The 23,558-nt window shown below is 43.6% G+C and overlaps 1 protein-coding gene and 1 long non-coding RNA gene across 4 annotated transcripts in view; one reads left to right on the top strand and one right to left on the bottom strand.

Moving 5' to 3' along the window:
• Positions 1-1,891, bottom strand: part of sema3fa (sema domain, immunoglobulin domain (Ig), short basic domain, secreted, (semaphorin) 3Fa) — a 62,207-nt gene extending 60,316 nt beyond the window's left edge. For 2 of the 3 annotated variants that reach the window (XM_058073515.1, XM_058073506.1), the window contains exon 1: positions 1,369-1,891. In XM_058073515.1, coding sequence (XP_057929498.1) covers positions 1,369-1,434 — 66 coding nt within the window. In that variant the 5' untranslated portion in view covers positions 1,435-1,891. The remainder of the gene's footprint in view (positions 1-1,368) is intronic. The other variant, XM_058073522.1, reaches the window with a different exon arrangement.
• LOC131129774 (uncharacterized) lies at positions 1,268-23,558 on the top strand. Its single transcript, XR_009129889.1, has 3 exons — positions 1,268-2,221; positions 18,243-18,401; positions 23,111-23,558. It is a non-coding gene; the product is annotated as an uncharacterized LOC131129774 (long non-coding RNA).

Raw genomic sequence — 23,558 nt, forward strand, 5'->3', positions numbered from 1 at the left:
GAGCACCAAACCAAACACGTGTCACTAACTTGCAACGTTTTGTGAAGTAGCCTTACACGTGCACGTACGTGCACATAAACCCAAGCACTTTGCAGCATGGAGGGCTTATCTTTTATCGCCCTATCTCCCTATTACTATATATTTTCATATTTTTCCATTGCTATATCAACTAATGTTACTGGGGGTGTCACAAGATTCAAACCCGGACAAGATGTCGAAAAAAATGAACTGGATCTTGTCCTCGTACCCCGCCCCCAAACAAGCAGGAAGAGGTTTCACTCTGTGCATTGGTTCAGCACCTTAGTGCGTTTCTTCCCATGGAACAACGACATGAACGGAGTGAGCCCTTTAGTAGAAATGAAATACAGTAAACCTCGGATATATCGGATTCAATTGTTCCCACTGGTTTTGTCCGATATAAGCGAAATCCGTTATATGCGTATACCGGAAAATGTCCGTTTTACGCATATATCGGATTTATATCCGGTATATGCGTAAATCGGATTTTATCCGTTATAAAAAGGCACTTCCTTGACTATGTTTCCAATGTACCTGGACGCGCAGGCAACGCTGCAAACGCTGCAAATGACGTCGTATAGCGGCCTGTCACGATTCAGCGAATTGGAGCGCCACGATGCGGCCATCCGATATATGTGAGGGAAATTTAATGGAAATGCATTGGAACGGGACTGGAGATTTTGTCCGAAATAGGCGAAATCCGTTATAAAAAAATCCGATATATGCAATTAATTTTTATTGGAAATGCATTACAGAAAAATTGGTTCTTTTTCAAATTTCCGATATATCCAAGTCCGATATATCCGAGGTTTACTGTATATCATTCATGGTACTTTTCGTAGAAGTGACAAATTGTGACACGTCCTAAATGTCATATTTATAATGCTCATATAGTCATATTCATTAAGACAGGAAGTGAACATCAATAACTGCAGGGACTTGAGCTCTTCTTCTACCCACTCCTTTTCCGACATGTGGAAAACAGCAAGTGTAACTTTGTGATGTTGCATATCTGACATAAATAAAACCACTACTATTAGCAAACAGTCCAATAACTAACCCAGTGGTCTTTATTATAATTAATTATTAGTGTCAATTGTGCTCATACTATACCCCTTTATTCTTAGACCAGCCATCTTAAGTTTAAAAAAAAAACAGCCTGTTGCTTAGAATAAATATCAAAGGGGTTCCCTGACAAAGTAAATGAGTCAACTTTGTAATATAAAGATAATTTATGGTGTGGCGTGCAAGGAATACTCAGCATGGGCAGACCGTCTTCTGCTGATTTAAAGGCGCATCTGCCTCTCAAAGGCAATAATTCATGAGGGCACATGTATAAAAGCCACTTACTCTTGTCCTGTTACCTTTCAGTTGGATCCACAACAAACTGCAATAGAAGGAAACATTTAAAACCATCCAGGAAGGCAGGAAGGCAGGAGGGGGTTCCTCGGAGCGTCTATGCCCGCGCACACAGTCAGGAGCCCGGCTTGTGTCCTCCACAGATTCTCCCCGCGGTAATTCCGGAGCCAAACAAAAGCTGGGATTGATTCAAATCAAGTTGTTGTCTTCTCCAAATTGCCGGTAATAGTTGTGTACTTTTCCACGGGGAGGATGCCAAGAAGAGGAGTTGATCCAGGGGAGTGTGAGACGCAACGAGGAGCTTCCGACGCTCAAGTGCCGGGGAAGCGGCGTGTTGCAGGTGGATAGAGGACACTGGACCACCCTCCCTGCGGCCTGGACACACCCATGGGGCGGAGGGAACCTACCTTAGCAACCGCAAACGCCCCCAAATTAAATATACAACAACACAGCGTTGTGTTTTATTGTATCTGAACTGTCTATTATTGTGGTTTGCTGAGTATACGTCAACACTGAACGGCCATTTTGATTAAGTATTGTTGTACCATTCATGAGTTGTCAAAAACCCCGCCCACATCCGAGTGCAGATTGTCAAGTGCACGCCAAAGCGACAGGTGGCGCTGTGGTACCTAAAGATATGTTTATCAGCCAGCGAGAACGTTGAATAAAGTGAACTACAAGGAAGTCAAAGTGGAAAATTGTTGAAAGATGGCCAATATCGACAGGAGAGAAGTAATAAACGCCCTTGCTGAACAAAAATTAATATAGAATATAAGAAATGAGGCAGCAACGGCAACAGCAACGGAGTGCAGGCAAATTGAATCATTCAAGTGGAACTAATGAGGTAAGGATCCATCATGTCTTCTTTTGTGGTTGAATACGGTCTATTATTAGTTTTTAAAATGCATATTTAAGCAAATTGTACTTGTTATTGGCCTAAATGAAGTATTTTCAATAATAAAATTGGCTAAATGAAGTAGAGTACAAATACAAGGCAGAAGAAACATTCTACTTGTGAATGTAGTATTCTACGTTGGCCACTAGGTGTCGACAGAACATTTGAAAAATAACAACATAATAACTCAACAAAAACTACACTCAACCTCCGACCGCACTTCCTGTCCGCCTGGAACTAAGGTCCCCCATAGAAAACGTGCAGAAGTTGTCTTTACATCTTAAATGGCGTATTTACTCTTATCTACTGTATTGAGTAATGCGAGTGTAAAGCAGTTTAAAGCCGCCATTACAATACATTGAGGAGAAAATAGCCACCACAGGAAAAAAACAATCTCTATTATCTTATTTATGTGGAATTGTCTTATTTTCTCTGTTTATACCTATACTATATTGGGGAATACAAATGTAAAGGTGACTATAGGGGTGCTATTTCATGTCTAGATGTCTCTAATGTTGACGGTTGAACACTCACATCAAGACTCATGTTTTCATTGAAGGCAAAAGTAAGCTTAAATACTCATTTATCTCGTTCATTCATCATTAATATGTATTTATATGCATTTAGACTATAATTATAAAACTATAAAAACGTGTCTGATGTTACATTTGTGGGTGTCTGGAACGGATGAATTAGATTTCCATGATTCCTTATGGCAATTGATTTGGTGAGCATCTGTTTGGGTTACAGTCTGGAACAAATGAACGATGCTAATTCCATTGTATCAGCCTGATAATGATCATGCGGCCTTAATTTTAACCCATCATAAACTCGAAGAAAGTCCAGAAAAGGCAGAAAAACAACAATTAATAGTGTGGTGTGTTTTTACATGTTTTTACTCAAATATATTGGAAGAATATATAAGCCACGCTCACATAGACGTGGCCTCAGACTGCCCAATAAAGCGTGGGAAGCTGCTGAAATGCAACCTCCGTGTGTGTGTATAATTCGTCATTATGCCGTAGGCTCCACAAGGTGGCAGAGTGTTGAAATGGAAGGCCGTCACCAAACCAGAGGCTAAAAGTCATTTGTTTTAATTTCCCTCTGCATTTTGTCTCCGTCATCAGCGATTAGCTATGCCAAGTGCAAGATGGATGGCGGTAAAGGTACGGCGAGCGAAGGCACACGGGGTATTTCAGCGTTCCATGCAGCGTTTCAAACAATAAGCTTTTCCAATACAAATATTCCTACGCTGACTTCATTGTAGGATAAACAGCCATTTAACACGGGGCTCGTGGGAGCTTGTGTTCTTGCAATCATTTGACTCATGGAATATTCTCACGTTTCAACACAACGCAGCCAACATCTTTATTACAAATGTACGTAGTCAATGGTGACCTTACGTGATGCTGTAAGGAGCGGACATTGTCCAGATGCGGATGAGGTTGATTTCCTCCGACGCCTGGCTAGCCTAACTGAGTACCACTGGCTCTGGCCTAAGACATTCACGAACAAATGGAGCCTTAAATCTTTTAATCTCACTCCATCCCTCCCCTGATCACACTGGCTTATTTTGCTTCTCAGCCCGTCAGCGTACAATGCAGCTGACGCCCCGGACGCATGATTATTATTCCACAAATGTTCTGTACAGTAGCTTGGGTTTCAAGCGTTCGCCGTGATGAAAGGTTTGTATTGTTTGTAGCCTGCAGTGATACTTTAATAAAAAAAGCACGGAACAATATAATGATTTTACAGGAGAGCCCGTTTAAACCTACAACCACTGATGGGAAGGGGGGGGGGGGGGGGCGCACATCTGTGGAAAATAAGACGAATAGAAGAGCTTGACAGGAAAAGTAGACTTTTTCATCCATCAATCTTTATGTAAAAACAGGAATACACGTCTTTCTCTATTCTGTGCGTTCTAAAGATATCAAAACAGGTAAAAAAGAGTCATGTGATGCACCTGTTCTGACTTATAATGTTGACTTTTTATCTCAAAATGATGACGTAACTGGTAATTTTGACGTTTTGTTTCATAATTCTGACATTCAGTCATTAATTCACTTTCTATGCCGCTAGTCTTTATGACTTTCTTAATTCCAAATTATGACTTTTTAGCTCATGATTTTGACTTTTTATCTCGGAGTTATTAGGGATGTCTGATATTGGCTTTTTTTCCCGAAAACTGATATGCCGATATTGTCCAGCTTTCAATTTCCGATATCAGCCGATACTGAGATGTGTAACACGACATATGTATCTCCTCTGGCGGAATAAACACATGTTTTGTAAACAGCATTTTCTTAATATCGGTTGTCATGATCGGGAAAATTCGATACCGATATCAACCAATATCGCATTTTTATGCTGATATCAGGCCGATAATTATCAGACATTCCTCGTAATTATTGTTTAACTATTGAGTTTTTATCTCATAATTTCCACTTTTTTCTCATAATTATGACTTTCATTCATTCATTCACTTTCTATGCCGCATGTACTTAATTATGACTTTTTATATCATAATTATCTCACAATTATAACTTTTTATCCCAGAAATTCAACTTTCTATGTCACAATTATGACCTTTTATCTCATAATTATGACTTTCATTCATTCATTCATTCATGATCTATGCGGCATGTCCTTAATTATGACTTTTATATAATATCTTTGACTTTTTAATCCCATAATTAATAATTAATCTCATAATTATCTCACAATTATAACTTTTTATCCCAGAATTTCAACTTTTTATGTCATAATTATGACCTTTTAGCTCATAATTATGACTTTCATTCATTCATTCACTTTCTATGCCGCTTGTCTGTAATTATGACTTTTCATTTTACAATTTTTACTTTTTATTTGATAATTTCATATCTTATAGTTAATAGTATTGCTCCTGGACAAGATATATTGTCATAAAAATGGTCTAAAACCTTTACACCGTACAGTAAAGGATTTTTTTGGTTATATTTCGGTATGCATGGTGGTCCATCCCCACCAGGGTCGCGGGGGTAGGCTGGAGCCTATCCCAGCTGACTTCGGGTGAGACGCGGTGTACACCCAGGACTGGCGGATGCGTGGTAGTGATTTGGTTATTGAGCACTTCCTTTGATGCTCATAGCAGAAAAGGGAGGAAAAAAAAGCGGTGCATCATGTTTGCCATTAAACCAGTTAGATTTCCCCTGATTGCAGCAAATGGTTCTGTTACACAATCACACGCATGCACAGCGCAGCGGAAGAGAAGATATTGATATATTCTCTCTTTCTTGGAGTCTTGAAAAGTCATCATGATGCTTGCACGCCAAGCGCCAGAGCAGAACACATGCAGGTGGGCGTGTGTGCGTTTGAAGGGTGGTCCCATCACCCAAACAAATAGCAAGTTTCACACATGCAACTGTAACTCCACTCCACTCCGCTCCACTCGCTCCACATTTAGCAGGAATACATCACAGACGATCCATTCTCCCTCCCAAACTTCACAGTTCCAAGTATCATTCCTGCGCCGCCATCCATGCCACTCCTTTCTCTCCTTGCCAACAGCTGCATGTTCCCCCCCCCCCCCGCTATATATTATTTTTCATCAAAAATATTATTCCCATCTTGGGTCCTCTGGTGGCCTCACCATCTGTCACTTGCGTGAGACAAGAGGAAAGCAATTATTGGATCCTGGCTTTGAGGAGCGCCTGCCTTTACTAAAGTCCCTCATGCTTTTCCGTCACTTTGCCTTCCAGCGCTGCAGCAAATTTCAAAGATAATGTCGGAACCGTAAAGACGGAATTCCCTGAATTCCTGGAATTCTCGTTTCCAGGATGACCAGGCTGCAATCGATATGGAGTGGGCAACATATTCATTCATTCATTTTCTACCGCTTTTTCCTCACGAGGGTCGCGGGGGTGCTGGAGCCTATCCCAGCTGTCTTCGAGCGAGAGGCGGGGCACATATAGCCAAACAACCATTCACACTCACATTCATACCTATGGACAATTTGGAGTCGCCAATTAACCTAGCATGTTTTTGGAATGTGGGAGGAAACCGGAGTACCCGGAGAAAACCCACGCATGCACGGCGAGAACATGCAAACTCCACACAGGGTGGAATCGAACCCTGGTCCTCCTAGCTGTGAGGTCTGCGCGCTAACCACTCGACCGCCGTGCCTGAAATAACATGACAATACGTTACGCTACGTTACCTTGCATTGCTCCCTACAAGGGTATACACTCTGCACTCTGTGTGTATGCTAGCGGCCCCGCCTCCACCCACCCAGACAAAGAGAATGTGTGACTGCCAAAAGGAAATGGAACAAACACGCCAAGGTGCTAAAATCAATGCACAGAGTAACTGGTTGGAGGCGGGAAACGAAGAAAACAGACGCGCAAAAATGGCAGTTGTGGCGTTTGTTTTCATTTTTTCTGTGATTAATTAATTCATGCATGATCGTCATGTTTTAATCTCGCCAGATCTGATGGTCGCACAAGGGTGCTAATGTCAAGAAAGGAGGGATTCCGTTCATTCAGCGCTGACTTTCTCGAACACACGCGATTATGAGGAAGCAATGAAGTGCTCTTCAGGTGACACCTCGGTATCCTCGGACAGCGGACGGCATGATGTGACTTTTTAACTCACGGTGTAGAAAATTAATGAGGGAAGATGCACTCCTCCCCTCCACCTCGGCGGGAGCGCTGTTACCTTTTTGCTGTGATAAGATGTGAAATATTCACACTGTTTCCGCAGTGCTTTGACGATGAAGGCAGCTCGCTCATTTGCATTTAAATGGGAAAACGATAACACTGCACTTTTCTGAGTAATCCTACGACTGACAGAGTGTGTGTGTGGGGGGGGGGGGGTCTGAATCGGAAAACTTTACTTTTAGCAACTCAGAAATGCGGGAAACGTTCTAAATACGGCATCATTCTTCACAATGTCATATCATACGTTGAGGCAAGTTTGTTTATCCCTAGAAGAGCTCGTTTGGACACCATTTTCTATAGTTTCAATCTTTAGTGAAGCCATTGTATGGAAGGTGTCACAAAGCTTCAGTCCATCCACTGTAAGAGTCAGAGGTAGAAGCCGTGATTTCCTGATTTAGGAAGTACCTGCTCTAATTATTAAAAAAATTATTAAAAAAAAACAAAAAAAACTTAAACTGTATTATGGAAAGCAGGAAGTGAACAAATGTAACAGTTACTGATTGTAAAAGTACCAGATGGAGGGGTCGGATTTAATAAGCTGTGCTTCTTCCTACTCCTTTTGGACATGTGGAACTGTGAACTGATTATGGGATGCACTCAATTGTAATCTGATGCATGTTCAAATTAAATTAAACCATTACCATTACCATTAATATCCTATACTCGGGTCCCACCCTTGCAGGGGTCTAGTGTGTGTGTGTGCGTGTGTGTGTGTGCGTGTGTGTGTGTGTGTCTTCTAAGTGAAGCAAGCTGCAGCAGACCTACCAACATATACAAATTTATAGTACTCAACATGCAATACGCTCGTATGATCTCCATTTTGTTGCATTTCAGTTTCAAGTTCAGCCTGTACACTATAAATAAATGAGGAAATATTGTCTAGTTTGTCTAGTATTTCAAATTGTCCTTAATTATGACTTTTTATATCATATCTTTGACTTTTTAATCTCATAATTGTGTCACAATTATAACTTTTTATCCTTGAATTTCAACTTTCCATGTCACAATTATGACCTTTTAGCTCACAATTTCCACTTTTTAGCTCATAATTATGACTTTCATTCATTCATTTACTTTCTATGCCGTTTGTCCTTAATTATGACTTTTTATATCATATTTTTGACTTTTTAATCTCATAATTGTGTCACAATTATAACTTTTTATCCCTGAATTTCAACTTTTTTGTCACAATTATGACCTTTTAGCTCACAATTTCCACTTTTTAGCTCATAATTATGACTTTCATTCATTCATTTACTTTCTATGCCGTTTGTCCTTAATTATGACTTTTTATATCATATTTTTGACTTTTTAATCTCATAATTGTGTCACAATTATAACTTTTTATCCCTGAATTTCAACTTTTTTGTCACAATTATGACCTTTTAGCTCACAATTTCCACTTTTTAGCTCATAATTATGACTTTCATTCATTCATTTACTTTCTATGCCGCTTGTCCTTAATTATGACTTTTTATATCATATCTTTGACTTTTTAATCTCATAATTGTGTCACAATTATAACTTTTTATCCCTGAATTTCAACTTTTTATGTCACAATTAGGACCTTTTAGCTCACACTTTTGACTTTTTAGCTCATAATTATGAATTTCATTCATTCATTGACTTTCTATGCCGCTTGTCCTTAATTATGACTTTTTATATCATATCTTTGACTTTTTAATCTCATAATTGTGTCACAATTATAAATTTTTATCCCTGCATTTCAACTTTTTATGTCATAATTATGACCTTTTAGCTCATAATTTCGACTTTTTAGCTCATAATTATGAATTTCATTCATTCATTTACTTTCTATGCCGCTTGTCGTTATTTATGACTTTTTATATCATATCTTTGACTTTTTAATCTCATAATTGTGTCACAATTATAACTTTTTATCCCTGAATTTCAACTTTTTATGTCACAATTATGACCTTTTAGCTCACAATTTCGACTTTTTATGAATAATTATGAATTTCATTCATTTACTTTCTATGCCGCTTGTCCTTAATTATGACTTTTTATATCATATCTTTGACTTTTTAGCTCATAATTAATAATTAATCTCATAATTATCTCACAATTATAACTTTTTATCCCAGAATTTAGGAAGTAACTGCTCTAATATCCTATACTCGGGTCCCACCCTTGCAGGGGTGGCACCGCTCCCCTGTGTGTATCAGCGGTGTGGCTACGTGGCTGCTAGTGTGTGTGTGTGTGTGTGTGTGTGTGTCTTCTAAGTGAAGCAAGCTGCAGCAAGCAGATTAAGGTGTCAAGCAACCTGCCTGTACAAATCTACAGTGCTTCCATTGTTTAATGCTCGTCATCTCAAACACTCATGTTTTCGCTCAGCGAACCGCAGATCCCACCGTGCTGGCAGGATTCATGCAGCCCAAGGCCATGACACTATTATGTTGCTCGTTACTTTTTGCTGCCAGCTATTTAGTGTAAAATAGTCCAACCAAAGTCATAAAATCGGATATTGTTGAGAAAGGGCAGTGTTGTTTTTGGTAGCCATTTATTTCTAGCTGAAAATGACTTTTGTTTTAGTCACATTTTACTCACTAAATGTGATAGTTTTAGTCCAGAATTATTTGACAGACAGCTTTTAGTCTAGTTTTAGTTTTAGAAAAAATTAAAATAATGCTACATGTTAGCCGCCTTGTGCGACCTGGTTTTAAATCTTTAGTGCGGCCAAAAAAGAATTAGAATAAGAATTGTGGATAAGAATGGGCCTTTACTGCAGGGTTTCTCAAATAGTGGGTCGGGGCCGCGGGGGACTGTCAGGTAGAGCACGAGAGGCGTTCATTTTAATGCAGACCTACCAACATATACACATTTATAGTACAGTAAACCTCGGATATATGGGATTCAATTGTTCCCACTGGTTTTGTCCGATATAAGCGAAATCCGTTATATGCGTATACCGGAAAATGTCCGTTTTACGCATATATCGGATTTATATCCGGTATATGCGTAAATCGGATTTTATCCGTTATAAAAAGGCACTTCCTTGACTATGTTTCCAATGTACCTGGACGCGCAGGCAACGCTGCAAACGCTGCAAATGACGTCGTATAGCGGCCTGTCACGATTCGGCGAATCGGAGCGCCACGATGCGGCCATCCGATATATGCGAGCGAAATTTAATGGAAATGCATTGGAACGGGACTGGAGATTTTGTCCGAAATAGGCGAAAAAATTTGATATATGCAATGAATTTTTATTGGAAATGCATTACAGAATAATCGGTTCTTTTTTATCTGTCCGTTGTGAGCAAATTTCCGATATATCCGAGTCCGATATATCCGAGGTTTACTGTACTCAACATGCAATACGCTCATATGATCTTCATTTTGTTGCATTTCAGTTTCAAGTTCAGCCTGTACAGTACAGATAAATTAGAAAATATTGTCTAGTTTGTCTAGTACAGGGGTGAGCAACCCACGGCTCCAGAGCCGCATGTGGCTCTTCAGCCTCTTTGTTGTGGCTCCCTTCACAATGCTCAAGTATTTCTTTAACACCCGAATGGGGAAAATATGCATCTTTGAAAAAAATCTGACTTTCTGTGAGACCCTATACTAGCAAGACTACTTGATCAACTCTGCCGTTTCTCCTCTGAACTACTTTGATACCCCAACATTCCTCCAAATCTGGCAGTCAATCAAAATCCTTGGAGACTTGCAATTTGCTCTGGATGTCGCTGCACATTTCTTCAGGCGTCAGGTATTGAGGTTTAACCAAGATGATACTGTCATTATTCTATGAGGTGGCTTGGATAACACATGCACACTGCACTTCTATTTGTTGTATTGTGTTGTTAAAACTTGTTCAAATTAAGAACGAGTCAAGCTTTCGAAAGTTTAGACGATATTGTTTTTAAACTATGTTTTGCAGTTTTATGTTTTTCTTTAGTGAGTGAGGGGGTAAAATGGCTCTTTTGATAGTAAAGGTTGCCGACCCCTGGTCTAGTACTTCAAATCGGGATGGGGGGGCAAAAAAAATTCTGCCCCTTTAGGGGGGAATGACAGGAAATTATTGAGAAGCACTGCTTTTAAGGCGAAAACCTTATTACTATTATTATTCTGATCAATTTTCACCATTATTCCATAAACAAAATCTACTTTTTTACTGTTCTAACATACTTGAAAGTCCTGGTATCCTGGTGAAAATATACTTGTAGGTATTTTAGGTATCCCTGGCCCGCCCCCTGCAGAGTGTAGACCGTGTATAGGTCGCTTTCCAGAGATCATAGAAAAGGTTTCCATGCAGAAAAACATTTTAGAGACGCTCCCTAGACAGGAGGTGCTCTTTGTGCATGCGCCTTCGCTGTCAGATTGTCGTGTTTCTGCTCCTATTTGCTCTTTTGTCACCGACGCTGGCTATGACTCAGCTGGAGCTTTGCATAGTTAAAAATGGGACAGCTGCCTTTCCCCCCTTTCTTTTTTTCCTTTTTTTTTTTTGTAATGACACAAGTTTGTCTCTTTGAATCTGCTTCACATGTCTCCTGCCTGTGAGCTCAGGGAGGATGGCAGCTGTGTCGGGATGACTTGGTTATGAATTAAAGCCTTTCCTAACAGGCTCCACAGGGTCTGATCCCTCCTTCGGCTCGTCTGCTGGATTTTCTCCATCCTGATCAAAACAGGAAGACGGTGTTTCATGTTATATCTGGGTGCTTTTTTTTTTTTTTTAAAGAAAAAGAGAGATGCTTATTACTACACATTCCTGGAGCAATAACAGCGGTGCATGACTTTGTTGCTTGAAGGTGCCATGATGCCTCACACTGTTCCCATGCAGCCGTGTTGATGTGGGGCCTCCCGAGGCAGCGGTCTGTCAGTGTCATTCTTCTTGAGCGTTGGACCGCAGGTTCCTGACTGAAGACAGAGGGAGGAAATGGCTTTGCTTTTTGTTTAAACTGGGCTGGTTGGACAGGAAGGGGTTACTTTACTTTACTGTATACGACTCTTCTCTTATGTGGACACGTGTTGACGCTAAAGTGAATAGAAATCCTTATGTGAAACATGAACACACACTGGTCTTGTTTCTGTGTGTTCTAAAGATATAAAAAGAGGTAAAAAGAGGTAGCTAAGAATGCACGTCATGGGACACACCACACAGATATCCGATTTGGAAGTCATGTTGCCAGTTTGTATGTTAAAAGTTGAAATACTCAGAAACTGGCAACTGGCGGGCCGGATTCAAACGCTTAGTGGGCCGCATGTGGCCCCCGGGCCGTAGTTTGGCCACCCCTACTTTATTTTTTTACTAAATAAGACATCCGACTTACAAGTCATGTTGCCAGTTTGTATGTTAAAAGTTGAAATATTTAGAAACTGGCAACTGGCGGGCCGGATTCAAACGCTTGGTGGGCCGCATGTGGCCCCCGGGCCACAGTTTGGCCACCCCTGCTTTATTATTTTTTTTACAAAATTAGACATCCGACTTGCAAGTCATGTTGCCAGTTTGTATGTTAAAAGTTGAAATACTTAGAAACTGGCAACTGGTGGGCCGGATTCAAACGCTTTGTGGGCCACATGTGGCCCCCGGGCCGTAGTTTGGCCACCCCTGCTTTATTTATTTTTTTTACTAAATAAGACATCCGACTTGCAAGTCATGTTGCCAGTTTGTATGTTAAAAGTTGAAATATTTAGAAACTGGTGGGCCGGATTCAAACACTTAGTGGGACGCATGTGGCCCCCGGGCCGTAGTTTGGCCACCCCTGCTTTATTATTTTTTTTTTTACTAAAGACATCCGACTTGCAAGTCATGTTGCCAGTTTGTATGTTAAAAGTTGAAATACTTAGAATGTATGTGGCCCCCGGGCCGCATTTTGGCCACCCCTGTTTGACAGAGTTTCATGTTGTTTTCCTGGAAGTGTAATGATCCATATCCCTTTTTTTTTCCCAAATAAAAATGCAACTGGACGGGACCACAAAGTCTATCTTGTCCTTCACCCTCTCCGTCCCTCCCCTTCATCTCATCCTCCTGTCATCACTTGCCGTGATGAGGCTGTGAAACAGGTGGCTCCGGAATGTAAAATGACATAGGAGAGATATAACTGTGCGTGTGTGTGTGTGTGTGTGTGTGTGTGTGTGTGTGTGTGTGTGTGTGTGTGTGTGTGCGAGACAGACAGAGAAAACTGAGCATGCACGACAACAGAAGAAAAGGCAATAGCACGTCCACAATAAAAGCGCTAACACAAACCTGACTTTTCTCCAGCTGATTGGCTCTCTGACACGTTTCTCTCTCTGCATGACCTCACGGTTATTTTCTACAATTACCGCCTCCTGCCCAGACTCCTAATCTACTGCCAGGCGCACAAATAAATCACATGAAAAGTAATCAGATCCATCTTGACGCACACATGACGAGCATCCAGAGATGGTCGTCATGCGGCTTTTCGTCGTACAGGCGATGCTAAGATGTGACAAAAAACAGAAAACATTCAACGTTACATAAATAATGTTCGTTACACAGGAAAGCTGGCGGGAAAGACACTCAAATCTACTCGGACATCTGTTCCCACCATTCCCAGCATTCCCAGTGTCTCTCGCTTAGTGGCTTAGTTGTCAATTGAATTAAGTTTTTTTTTTTGAAGTGTGTCACAACTGTCCTCCATCAATCCCTTCATCAGTTCTTTAGCCTTATCGCCGTCTGTTCCCACCCCCCCCCCCCTCTTCCCAACATGAGAAAACAAAGCATTTTTCCGCATGTTTGGCAAATATTCAGTACAGTATGTCCTCTTCTGTCGCTTCTGTAGAGACGGCCAACGGTGGCATTAAATTGACCACAACATGGTCACTTGTTAAGATGGTGCAGTTAAAAAAAAAATGTTGCGGCTATCCTATTACAAGCATTACGGCCTCACATGTTGACAAGTTTATGGTTGGTCGCCGGGGTCTGTTAACCTCGCAAGACCACTACAGACTACACGGGATAGATTAAATATGTCAAGTCCAATCTGGGGCGGCACGGCGGTCGAGTGGTTAGCGCACAGACCTCACAGCTAGGAGACCAGGGTTCAATTCCACCCTCGGCCATCTCTGTGTGGAGTTTGCATGTTCTCCCCGTGCATGCGTGGGTTTTCTCCGGCTATTCCGGTTTCCTCCCACATTCCAAAAACATGCTAGGTTAATTAGCGACTGCAAATTGTCCATAGGTATGAATGTGAGTAAAAGCAGTAGAAAATGAATGAAGTCCAATCTGGGGCGGCACGGTGGTCGAGTGGTTACCGCACAGACCTCACAGCTAGGAGACCAGGGTTCGATTCCACCCTCGGCCATCTCTGTGTGGAGTTTGCATGTTCTCCACGTGCATGCATGGGTTTTCTCCGGGTACTCCGGTTTCCTCCCACATTCCAAAAACATGCTAGGTTAATTAGCGACTCCAAATTGTCCATAGGTATGAATGTGAGTGTGAATGGTTGTTTGTCTATATGTGCCCTGTGATTGGCTGGCCACCAGTCCAGGGTGTACCCCGCCTCTCGCCCGAAGACAGCTGGGATAGGCTCCAGCACCCCCTGCGACCCTCGTGAGGAAAAGCGGTAGAAAATGATGCAGACCAGAAATGAAAGAATAGAAACGTATACGTCACGTAAGGACTTGATGGATTGGTTCAAATCAACCGAACCACCGCAGAGTTCATTTGGAAGTGGACCAAGACCCATCCTTTAAGTGTTCTTGGTCCGCATGTTTGGTACACATCGATGTCGGGACTTGATCAACCAAACTATCTATGTTGAAGTATCCTTCAGCATGAAGCTGAAGTCCTACTGAGCTCCTACTGACCTCCATAGACCGAGCGGGAGATGATCTAACCACTGGACTAAAAATTTTGGGAAATCAACAATAAAATGTTGAGGTAAGGGTAGGTGAGGGTTTTCTTGCGCAATAGCAAAAAACCCAGAATCCCCTTCATCTGTTAGTGTGTCCGATTGTTTCTACAAGAGTCTCCTTTATTTGGAAGACTTCTAAAGATGCGTGACAGGGGGGTTGCACGAGCCCTCGGCTCCGTTTCTGATGCAAACCATCCGGTCCAGGCAACACAGCCAAATCTTGGATGCTATGGCGGTTTTGTTCAGGATGCGTGCTGGATGTTAGCCCAGGCCGTGACTGGTGCGGTGTAGCCAGCTTAACAGATTGAACTGTTAAATAGATACTCTGGCCCCCCCACCCCACCACAGACGCGGACTGGATTTTCCCTCGCTTTGTTGCACAAAGTAGATGATCAGCATCTTTGGTTTGTTTGTGCTATAGCCGTCATCACATGCTGTGGATTTTAAACAGGAACTAGGATAGCATTCAGTAGAGTACACACTCCCACCAACACTCAACTGTTAACAACTTTCTATGCCAGGAGGCCATTTCCTGGTATTGGTATAAAAAAATGCATATTTGAACAAATTGTACATATTCGTGGTGGGAATTAAGCATTTTCAAGCAAGAAAATGGCTCAATGAAGGAAAATAGAATCATAAGACATTGAAAAGATGTGATATGAGTACCAGTGTGACTTTAAGAACCGGGGCCTGGGACGCGTATCTGACATCATCTCACTGTTAGCTGAGTGCTAGCAGCAGGTTAGCAATGTAGAGAGTGGCAGACAGTAGCTCCTGTGTGATTGTTCACTTCATGTGTTCTCCGCTTGTTTATAAAGTGCATCGTGAGTCTCTCCGGAACCACAAGCGTAGCGTAGAGGCGGTAGACGGGTATTTTACACTCGTATCTCGGTGTCTGTGACCTTAAATTGTTATATTGAGGCAATAGCTACCGCAAGAAAGACGCTGTCAATGCTAACACTTGAGTCTCCCTGATCTTACTCATGTCTAAGATGGCTTATTTTCTCTGATTACATATTCTGTAATGTAAAGGTGACTATAGGGGTGTTATTTCATGTCTAGAGGGCTCTAATAATTGAATCCCATGTCACAGAAATTTATTACGGTGAGGACCCAATCATAATCCGTGATAAATGAGGGACGACTGTACATACGTAGGTTGTTCAGGTCCAATAAATTCACCTAGTATTAGCGGTTAGCGGGATGCACGGGGGTCGAGTGGTTAGCGTGCAGGGCTCACAGCGAGGAGACCCAAGTTCAATTCCATCCAAGGCCATCTCTGTGTGGAGTTTCCCCGTGCATGCGTGGGTTTTCTCCGGATTCCGGTTTCCACATTCCAAAAACATGCTAGGTTAATTAGCGACTCCAAATTGTCCATAGGTATGAATGTGAGTGTGAATGGTTGTTTGTCTATATGTGCGCTGTGATTGGCTGGCCACCAGTCCAGGGTGTACCCCGCCTCTCGTCCAAAGACAGCTTAGTGAAAAGTATCCGTTTTAATTTAAGGAAGTCATTTATTGGATCATCCTCCTTAGTAAGGAACGGTGAGCAAGGCAATAGCTCATTTTCCATAGGGAGTTTTCCAGGGGGTCTGGAGGCCAAAGACACGCTCCAAAGCAACAACACATGTGGACAGCAACCTGACTGGCATCAGACGGCCCAGGGAGAGGTGGCGCCTGTCACGTGGAATGGATCTCATTAAAAGCACGCCCCGGGTCACGCTTTGACGGACGGCCAGACGTCAGTCATCTGCCGGTGAGATCGGCCCGCACCCGAGCGCTGCTCTCCAAGGAAACGTCCGGGGCGGAGTCCAACCTCTCACCTCCCTCGCTGGTCTGTGGCGGAAAGAAACCAGCGCACCTTTGCCCGAATCCCATCGCCATAACCCTGCCCACCTGCTGGGCTGAAATGCGAGTGGAAGCCGGTCTTTCTTTTCCACTTTTTCCCTCGTGTCATGGATTGTCTTTCTCTTTTCTACCCAACCAGTGAGGCAACTTCCAGCCAGACATAAGAATTTCTAACCTTTGCTGCCGTTATTAATTCATATTTAATACGATTATTTTTATAAAGCTTTGAAAATGTCCCAATTTTATGATAATAAAGTCATACCGGTATGTGAACTTCATGACGACAAAGTCAGAATGTTCCTTTTTCACTTTTAAAATTGACTTTATGACTTTTCTAGGCTGCACGGTGGTCGTGTGGTTAGCGCGCAGACCTCACAGCTAGGAGACCTGGGTTCAATTCCACCCTTTGCATGTTCTCCCCGTGCATGTGTGGGTTTTCCGGTTTCCTCCCACATTCCAAAAACATGCTAGGTTAATTGGCGACTCCAAATTGTCCATAGGTATGAATGTGAGTGTGAATGGTTGTTTGTCTATATGTGCCCTGTGATTGGCTAGCCACCAGTCTACCCTGCCTCTGACCCGAAAGACAGCTGGGATAGGCTCTAGCACCCCCCGCGACCCTTGTGAGGAAAAGCGGTCGAAAATGAATGAATGAATGAATGGTGTCCAAAGTGCAGCTCGGGGGCCGTTTGCAGCCCACTGCTTTTTTTTTATTGGTCTGTTGCACAGTCTGAAATTATTATTATTTAAGAAAACTTGAAAAAAAAGCAAAAATGGGAAGATCAGAAATAAAAAAAACAACAAAAAGTTGTAATTTTTTGACAATTAAGGTTCTAGCATACCCTGTGACCCTAGTGTGGATAAGTGGCATAGAAAATGGATGGATGGATGGACGGGATATCAGCCCTCATTGGCTGACTTTGGATTATCATTGCAACATGAACTAGCCCCGTGTGCCTCAGTGGGACTTCCTTCCACAACCCCCCCCCCCCCTCCCACCCAGGTCATGACACGCCCCCACACCTCTGCTGCTTCGCTGCCATACCAGTGCTTTGTAAAGCGATACGTATGGGAAATGTTAAGTGGCACGGGAACATGACGTCGAGGATTATTTGTACAATTTGTGGCGGAGATGCCCGAGGAGTCACACAATGCACACCACAGGGAAAAACATCACGTAACCCCCCCACCCCCATCTGTAAACACTTTGCTTAGAAATACGCATGCCTGCCTCAGTAAGGAACAGAAAGCGTCTTGATTCTTCCTATTCTTGTGAGAATCTAAGATTATTTGTGTGTGCCATTTGAGTGGCAAAGAAAGCCAGTGCAGGTGCAGTGATGCTCATGTTCCATGTTGATTTACGTGTGAGCGTGGATATGCGCATATAATGTGCACACAATGGTGCAGCTGCCTAAATGTCATCCACAAATCCACTATATATCCGCTATATATCACACTATAATAAATACCCAAAGCTAGACGTCAATGAATAGCTCCTGGCACCTAGCGAGGCATTTTTTCTGATTCCCCCCAGCATGTGTCCTGAGATGAAATGGTATGATAATTGCTTGCTTTTTGCTCATTAGGAGTCGCTGGGAAGAGGCAGCAGGCAGCCGCCATCCAGTCATTAAGCTCCCATCTCGCTGCCGTTGTTGCCTTAATTGCACTTGACTGTCACTCACCGGGAGTCGTCTTTGGCTGTGCAAGCACCCGTCAACCGTGATGACACTACACACGGACTGCAGGTAACACTTCAGATGCAAACCTCGCATTCTCATGGGATAATGATGTGCTAAAGAAACATGGATTCTTTTAGAGTAGTCAGTGTACAGCTTGTATCGCAGTGTAGAATTACTATGCACTGAAAACGAGTCCGGCTGCACAATGCTCAAGTGGTTAGCATGCAGGACTCACAGCTAGGAGACCCGAGTTCAATTCCCCGTGCATGCGTGGGTTTTCTCCGGGTACTCCGGTTTCCTCCCACATTCCAAAAACATGCTAGGTTAATTAGCGACTCCAAATTGTCCAAAATTGTATGAATGTGAGTGTGAATGGTTGTTTGTCTATATGTGCCCTGTGATTGGCTGGCCACCAGTCCAGGGTGTACCCCGCCTCTCGCCCCAAAGACAGCTGGGATAGGCTCCAGCATCCCCCGCGACCCTCGTGAGGATAAGCGGTAGAAAATGAATGAATGAATTACCGTATTTTCCGGGCTGCACACCGGTAGAGTGGTTAGCGCGCAGACTTCAGAGCTAGGAGACCCGAGTTCAATTCCACCCTGAGCCATCTCTGTGTGGAGTTTGCATGTTCTCCCTGTGCATGCGTGGTATTCTCCGGATACTCCGGTTTTCCTCCCACATTCCAAAAAAACATTCCAAATTGTCCATAGGTATGAATGTGAGTGTGAATGGTTGTTTGTCTATATGTGCCCTGTGATTGGCTGGCCACCAGTCCAGGGTGTACCCCGCCTCTCGCCCCAAGACAGCTGGGATAGGCCATTGTTATCGCTCTCTCTCGCTAGCAAACGGGCTCTGTGCATGTCTCAACATCTGGGCGTGTTGGTTCTATAGCGGAATGAACCGAGGGAGTGCACTAGGGAGTGCGCTACTTGCTAGCTGTGCGCACAGTATGCTACATGATGGAATACTTGTTGTGTAGAAAACGCCATCTGATGTCAATATCAGTTTATACATCATCAGTTTGTGACAAAGATGAAATAAACTAGAGATGGACTTGAACATATCCAAGTTCACGTTCTATGGTCTTGTCCATTGACAGTATATTCCGTATTAAAAACGTGCACGTATAGTGCATGATCTCCGGCGGGATATGTTTTATTTATCCCAGTTAGATTGTCGTTTCAATTCTCAACCTAAATATTTAGCCTTCTAGATGATTTCCAGATGGTCTCCCAGCCTCTTAGCAGCACTTCTTCTCCACTTGTACTTTGAAGGAGCTCCCCGCATGGACCCACAAACACACACACACACACACCCACACCCTGCAGGCACAGCTTGCTACCTGCTGCTGGGCGAGGATATTTGGGAATATTAATGAAGCCTCGGCATGTTCCAGCCTGACACTCGCTCTCGTAGCCCAGCGTGGAGCGTGGAAGTGTACTGACACGCTGATGTTCTTCAGCCTCATCAAGCCTGCGTGTGTGTCAGCAGCAGGCCTACATGTCACAGCCTCGGAGCCCCCGTGGGCCCTGATGGGTGCCGACACGTACCGCAGGGTTCATCTCGTCTAATGTCAACAGTCACTCCTAGCTGAAGTCTGTTGTCATGGCGATGCAAATACGCCACGGCATGCCTGTTTTGCGAGTGTACTAATATATTAGGTACACCTTTGCCTGTTGATGTGACTGTACACCCGCATTGCACCACACTGGGTAGTGTAGTCGTGTTGCACTGCATTATATTGAAAGCTCTGAGAGGCGGGGTACACCCTGGACTGGTGGCCAGCCAATCACAGGGCACATATAGACAAACAACCATTCACACTCACATTCATACCTATGGACAATTTGGAGGACACAATTAACCTAGCATGTTTTTGGAATGGCGGCACGGCGGTCGAGTGGTTAGCGAGCATACCTCACAGCTAGAGACCAGGGTTCAATTCCACCTTTGGCCATCTCTGTGTGGAGTTTGCATGTTCTCCCCGTGCATGCGTGGGTTTTCTCCGGGTACTCCGGTTTCCTCCCACATTCCAAAAAAAACATGCTAGGTTAATTAGCGACTCCAAATTATCCATAGGTATTAATGTGAGTGTGAATGGTTGTTTGTCTATATATGTCCTGTGATTGGCTGGCCAACAGTCCAGGGTGTACCCCGCCTCTCGCCCGAAGACAGCTGGGATAGGCTCCGGCACCCCCTCGTGAGGAAAAAGCGGTAGAAAATGAATGAATGAATGTTTTTGGAATGTGGGAGGAAATCGGAATACCCGGAGAAAACCCACTGTAAACTCCACACAGAGATGCCCAAGCGGAGATTCCAACCCAGGTCTTCCCCATCTCCTGACTGTATGGCCAACATGCTAACCACTCGTCCACTGTGCAGTCTATAAAACCAGATTTAAAGAAAAATAATTGCACATCGAATTGTTTGTCCTCGTCGTAGGCCTGCAGGTGCACCTAAAATTGCGCAACAATATTCCACACACTTTCCCACAGACAACTAGCATGTTGAACTATGAACCCACCCCCCACCACACACACACACACACACACACACGAGTCGGTCAGCATGCCATGCCTTCTTTTTGCATACGCATGACATTAAGGCTGGCCTACATATTAAAGTGGTCACGCTCTGAATTGGGGTTATCCCCGCACCCACTCCCACTCCCACCCTCTGGTTGTTTCCTCTCTCGTGCGCTAACAACACACCCTGTGTTGTGGTAACAAGGTCGTTCACGCAGGGCTTCATTCCTCCTGTTGTGGCACAAGAGGAAATGCCCGGGGGTGGTGGTGTTGGGGGGGGGGGGGGGGGGGGCATTTTCAGTCATACCTCCACATCTTTATGATGTCGTTATGATACTGGTAGTATTTTCCAGGCGCTCTTGGCTGATACTTCTTTGACTTTTCCACTTTTCCGTGTGGCATCAGCGAGTGTCAGCAATCCGCTCTGAGGGTGCGTGTGAACATGCTTATTGAGTTATTTTAATAATCCTGCACTAACATGACCCAAATACATCATCTCTGTATCACGGTGCACATACTCTCATTGATGGCATTGATGGCCCCCCATACATGCCACTACTGCACATATATGCTATCAAATATTCAAAACATCAAGATTTTTTTTTTTACTTGCTGAAACCTTCCTCTTCGTTTTACCTTCCATACATACACATGCTAGCTTGTTGATACCCTGTTTGCTGTTTCCATGGAGACGCAGCACCAATAATTAGCTAATGTGTGTGCTGACACCCGGTGAGGGCAGAATTAACGAGGTGCAGGTGACAGCAAGAAGCGTATTGTTTTCTTATGCAATATGATGTACCAGACTGGATTTTAACATTACTTTTAAGAAACATACAATCAACAAATACGACTGGACAAACAAAGCATTATTCACAAAACAATGCAGGTGCATTTTCACATAACATATTGACTCTGAAGGATATTATTGTCAACACACTTTGAGACCAAATAAACCACTGCTTTAATAATAATAATAATAATCATTCATTTCTACCGCTTTTTCCTCACAAGGGTCGCAGGGGTGCTGGAGTCTATCCCAGCTGTCTTCAGGCAAGAGGCGGGGTACAACCTGGACTGGTGACCAGCCAATCACAGGGCACATATAGACAAACAACCATTCACACTCACATTCATACCTATGGACAATTTGGAGTCGCCAATTAACCTAGCATGTTTTTGGAATGTGGGAGGAAACCGGAGTACCCGGAGAAAACCCACGCAAACTCCACACAGAGATGGCTGAGGGTGGAATTAAACCCTGGTCTCCTAGCTGTGAGGTCTGCGCGCTAACCACTTGACTGCCGTGCCGCCCAATAATAATAATAATAATAAATAATATATCCCAATAATGCAATATTTTCTTTAATATGTCATCTTTCACTCTGTAAAGTTGCAGAATTTGCGTTTGTGACGTCTAGTTTTCTCACAAGCAATTCGTATTGTCTGTCAAACCTTTGCAGCATTTCTCAGAACACCTTAGTTACCTCAGGCGACGCTCTTTTGCTGTGCATATGCGAGCAGCCCCGTTTCCCCCAAGGAGACAAAGCCGTTGTATGACTGATAGTGAAAGTTCCAGGGAAAGAAGATGGATGTGCTTGCCCCCCCCCCCCCTCTTTAAACCCGGATGATATGGGGAATGGGGAAGGAAACCGGAAGCTAATATCACCTTTTCAAAATAAAATATTTTGGAGCTGATGAGTGGTTAGCATTGCAGGAGATCGGGTTAGTTGTCCATAGGTATGAATTTGAGTGTGAATGGTTGTTTGTCTATATGTGCCCTGTGATTGGCTGGCGACCAGTCCAGGGTATACCCTGCCTCTCGCCCAAAGACAGCTGGGATAGGCTCCAGCACCCCCGCGACCCTCGTGAGGAAAAGCGGTAGAAAATGAATGAATGAATGAATGAATGAATGATGCCTTGTGATTGGCTGGCCACCAGTCCAGGGTGAACCCCGCCTCTTGCCCGAAGACAGCTGGGATAGGCTCCAGCATACCTGCCACTCTAGGGAGGATAAGCGACATAGAAAATGGATGGATGGATGGAGAGCATCTCATACCAACCCACAAGCGTCTGTCCAGGGTTAGATGTCAAGCTAGATGTGGAAGAGCCTTTATTCCTTGTCGTTTCCTCCTGGCTTCATCTTCAAGAGAAACATCTGACGTGATGATTTGGCCAGCAAAGTGTGTTTCACATTAGTGTGCTCACACATTTTAATTAGCTCTGCTCTGCCCCCTTTTTTTTTTGCAGCTGCACGTTGTCAGAGAGGCTGTTCTCCATCCCACACCTTCCTCCAGCGCTGAAAACAGGTCAAGTCATCTAAGACCTCCTAGCAGATGAAGTCCTGCGGCCAACATGAGCGCTGCCATCTGTGACACGCAGCCCATCCATGCAACAGTCAAACTCTTCTGTTTGGAAAAGATCTGTTAGTGTGAGTGTGTGTGTGTGTTCAACTTCCCCCTCAGACACCCAGAGGATTTGTGCTCCATAAACTCTGTGGCCTTTTGCACCTCCAAGGAAGTCCATCTGCTGAGGAGAGTGTGGGGCGGCCTCCGGGCCGGCGGCATGCGTGCATACCGCATGCTTCAAGTGTGACGGCCGTGCGCAGATTTCCACCTCCTAAACGGCCCGTTGTACCCCTCCACGGGTCCGCTCCGTGTGACCTGTTGTCGTTTGGCCGCCTGGAAGGAGCCACGGC

The sequence above is a fragment of the Doryrhamphus excisus genome, chromosome 1 (assembly GCF_030265055.1).
Source record: "Doryrhamphus excisus isolate RoL2022-K1 chromosome 1, RoL_Dexc_1.0, whole genome shotgun sequence".
In the NCBI taxonomy this organism is placed as follows: Eukaryota; Metazoa; Chordata; class Actinopteri; order Syngnathiformes; family Syngnathidae; genus Doryrhamphus; species Doryrhamphus excisus.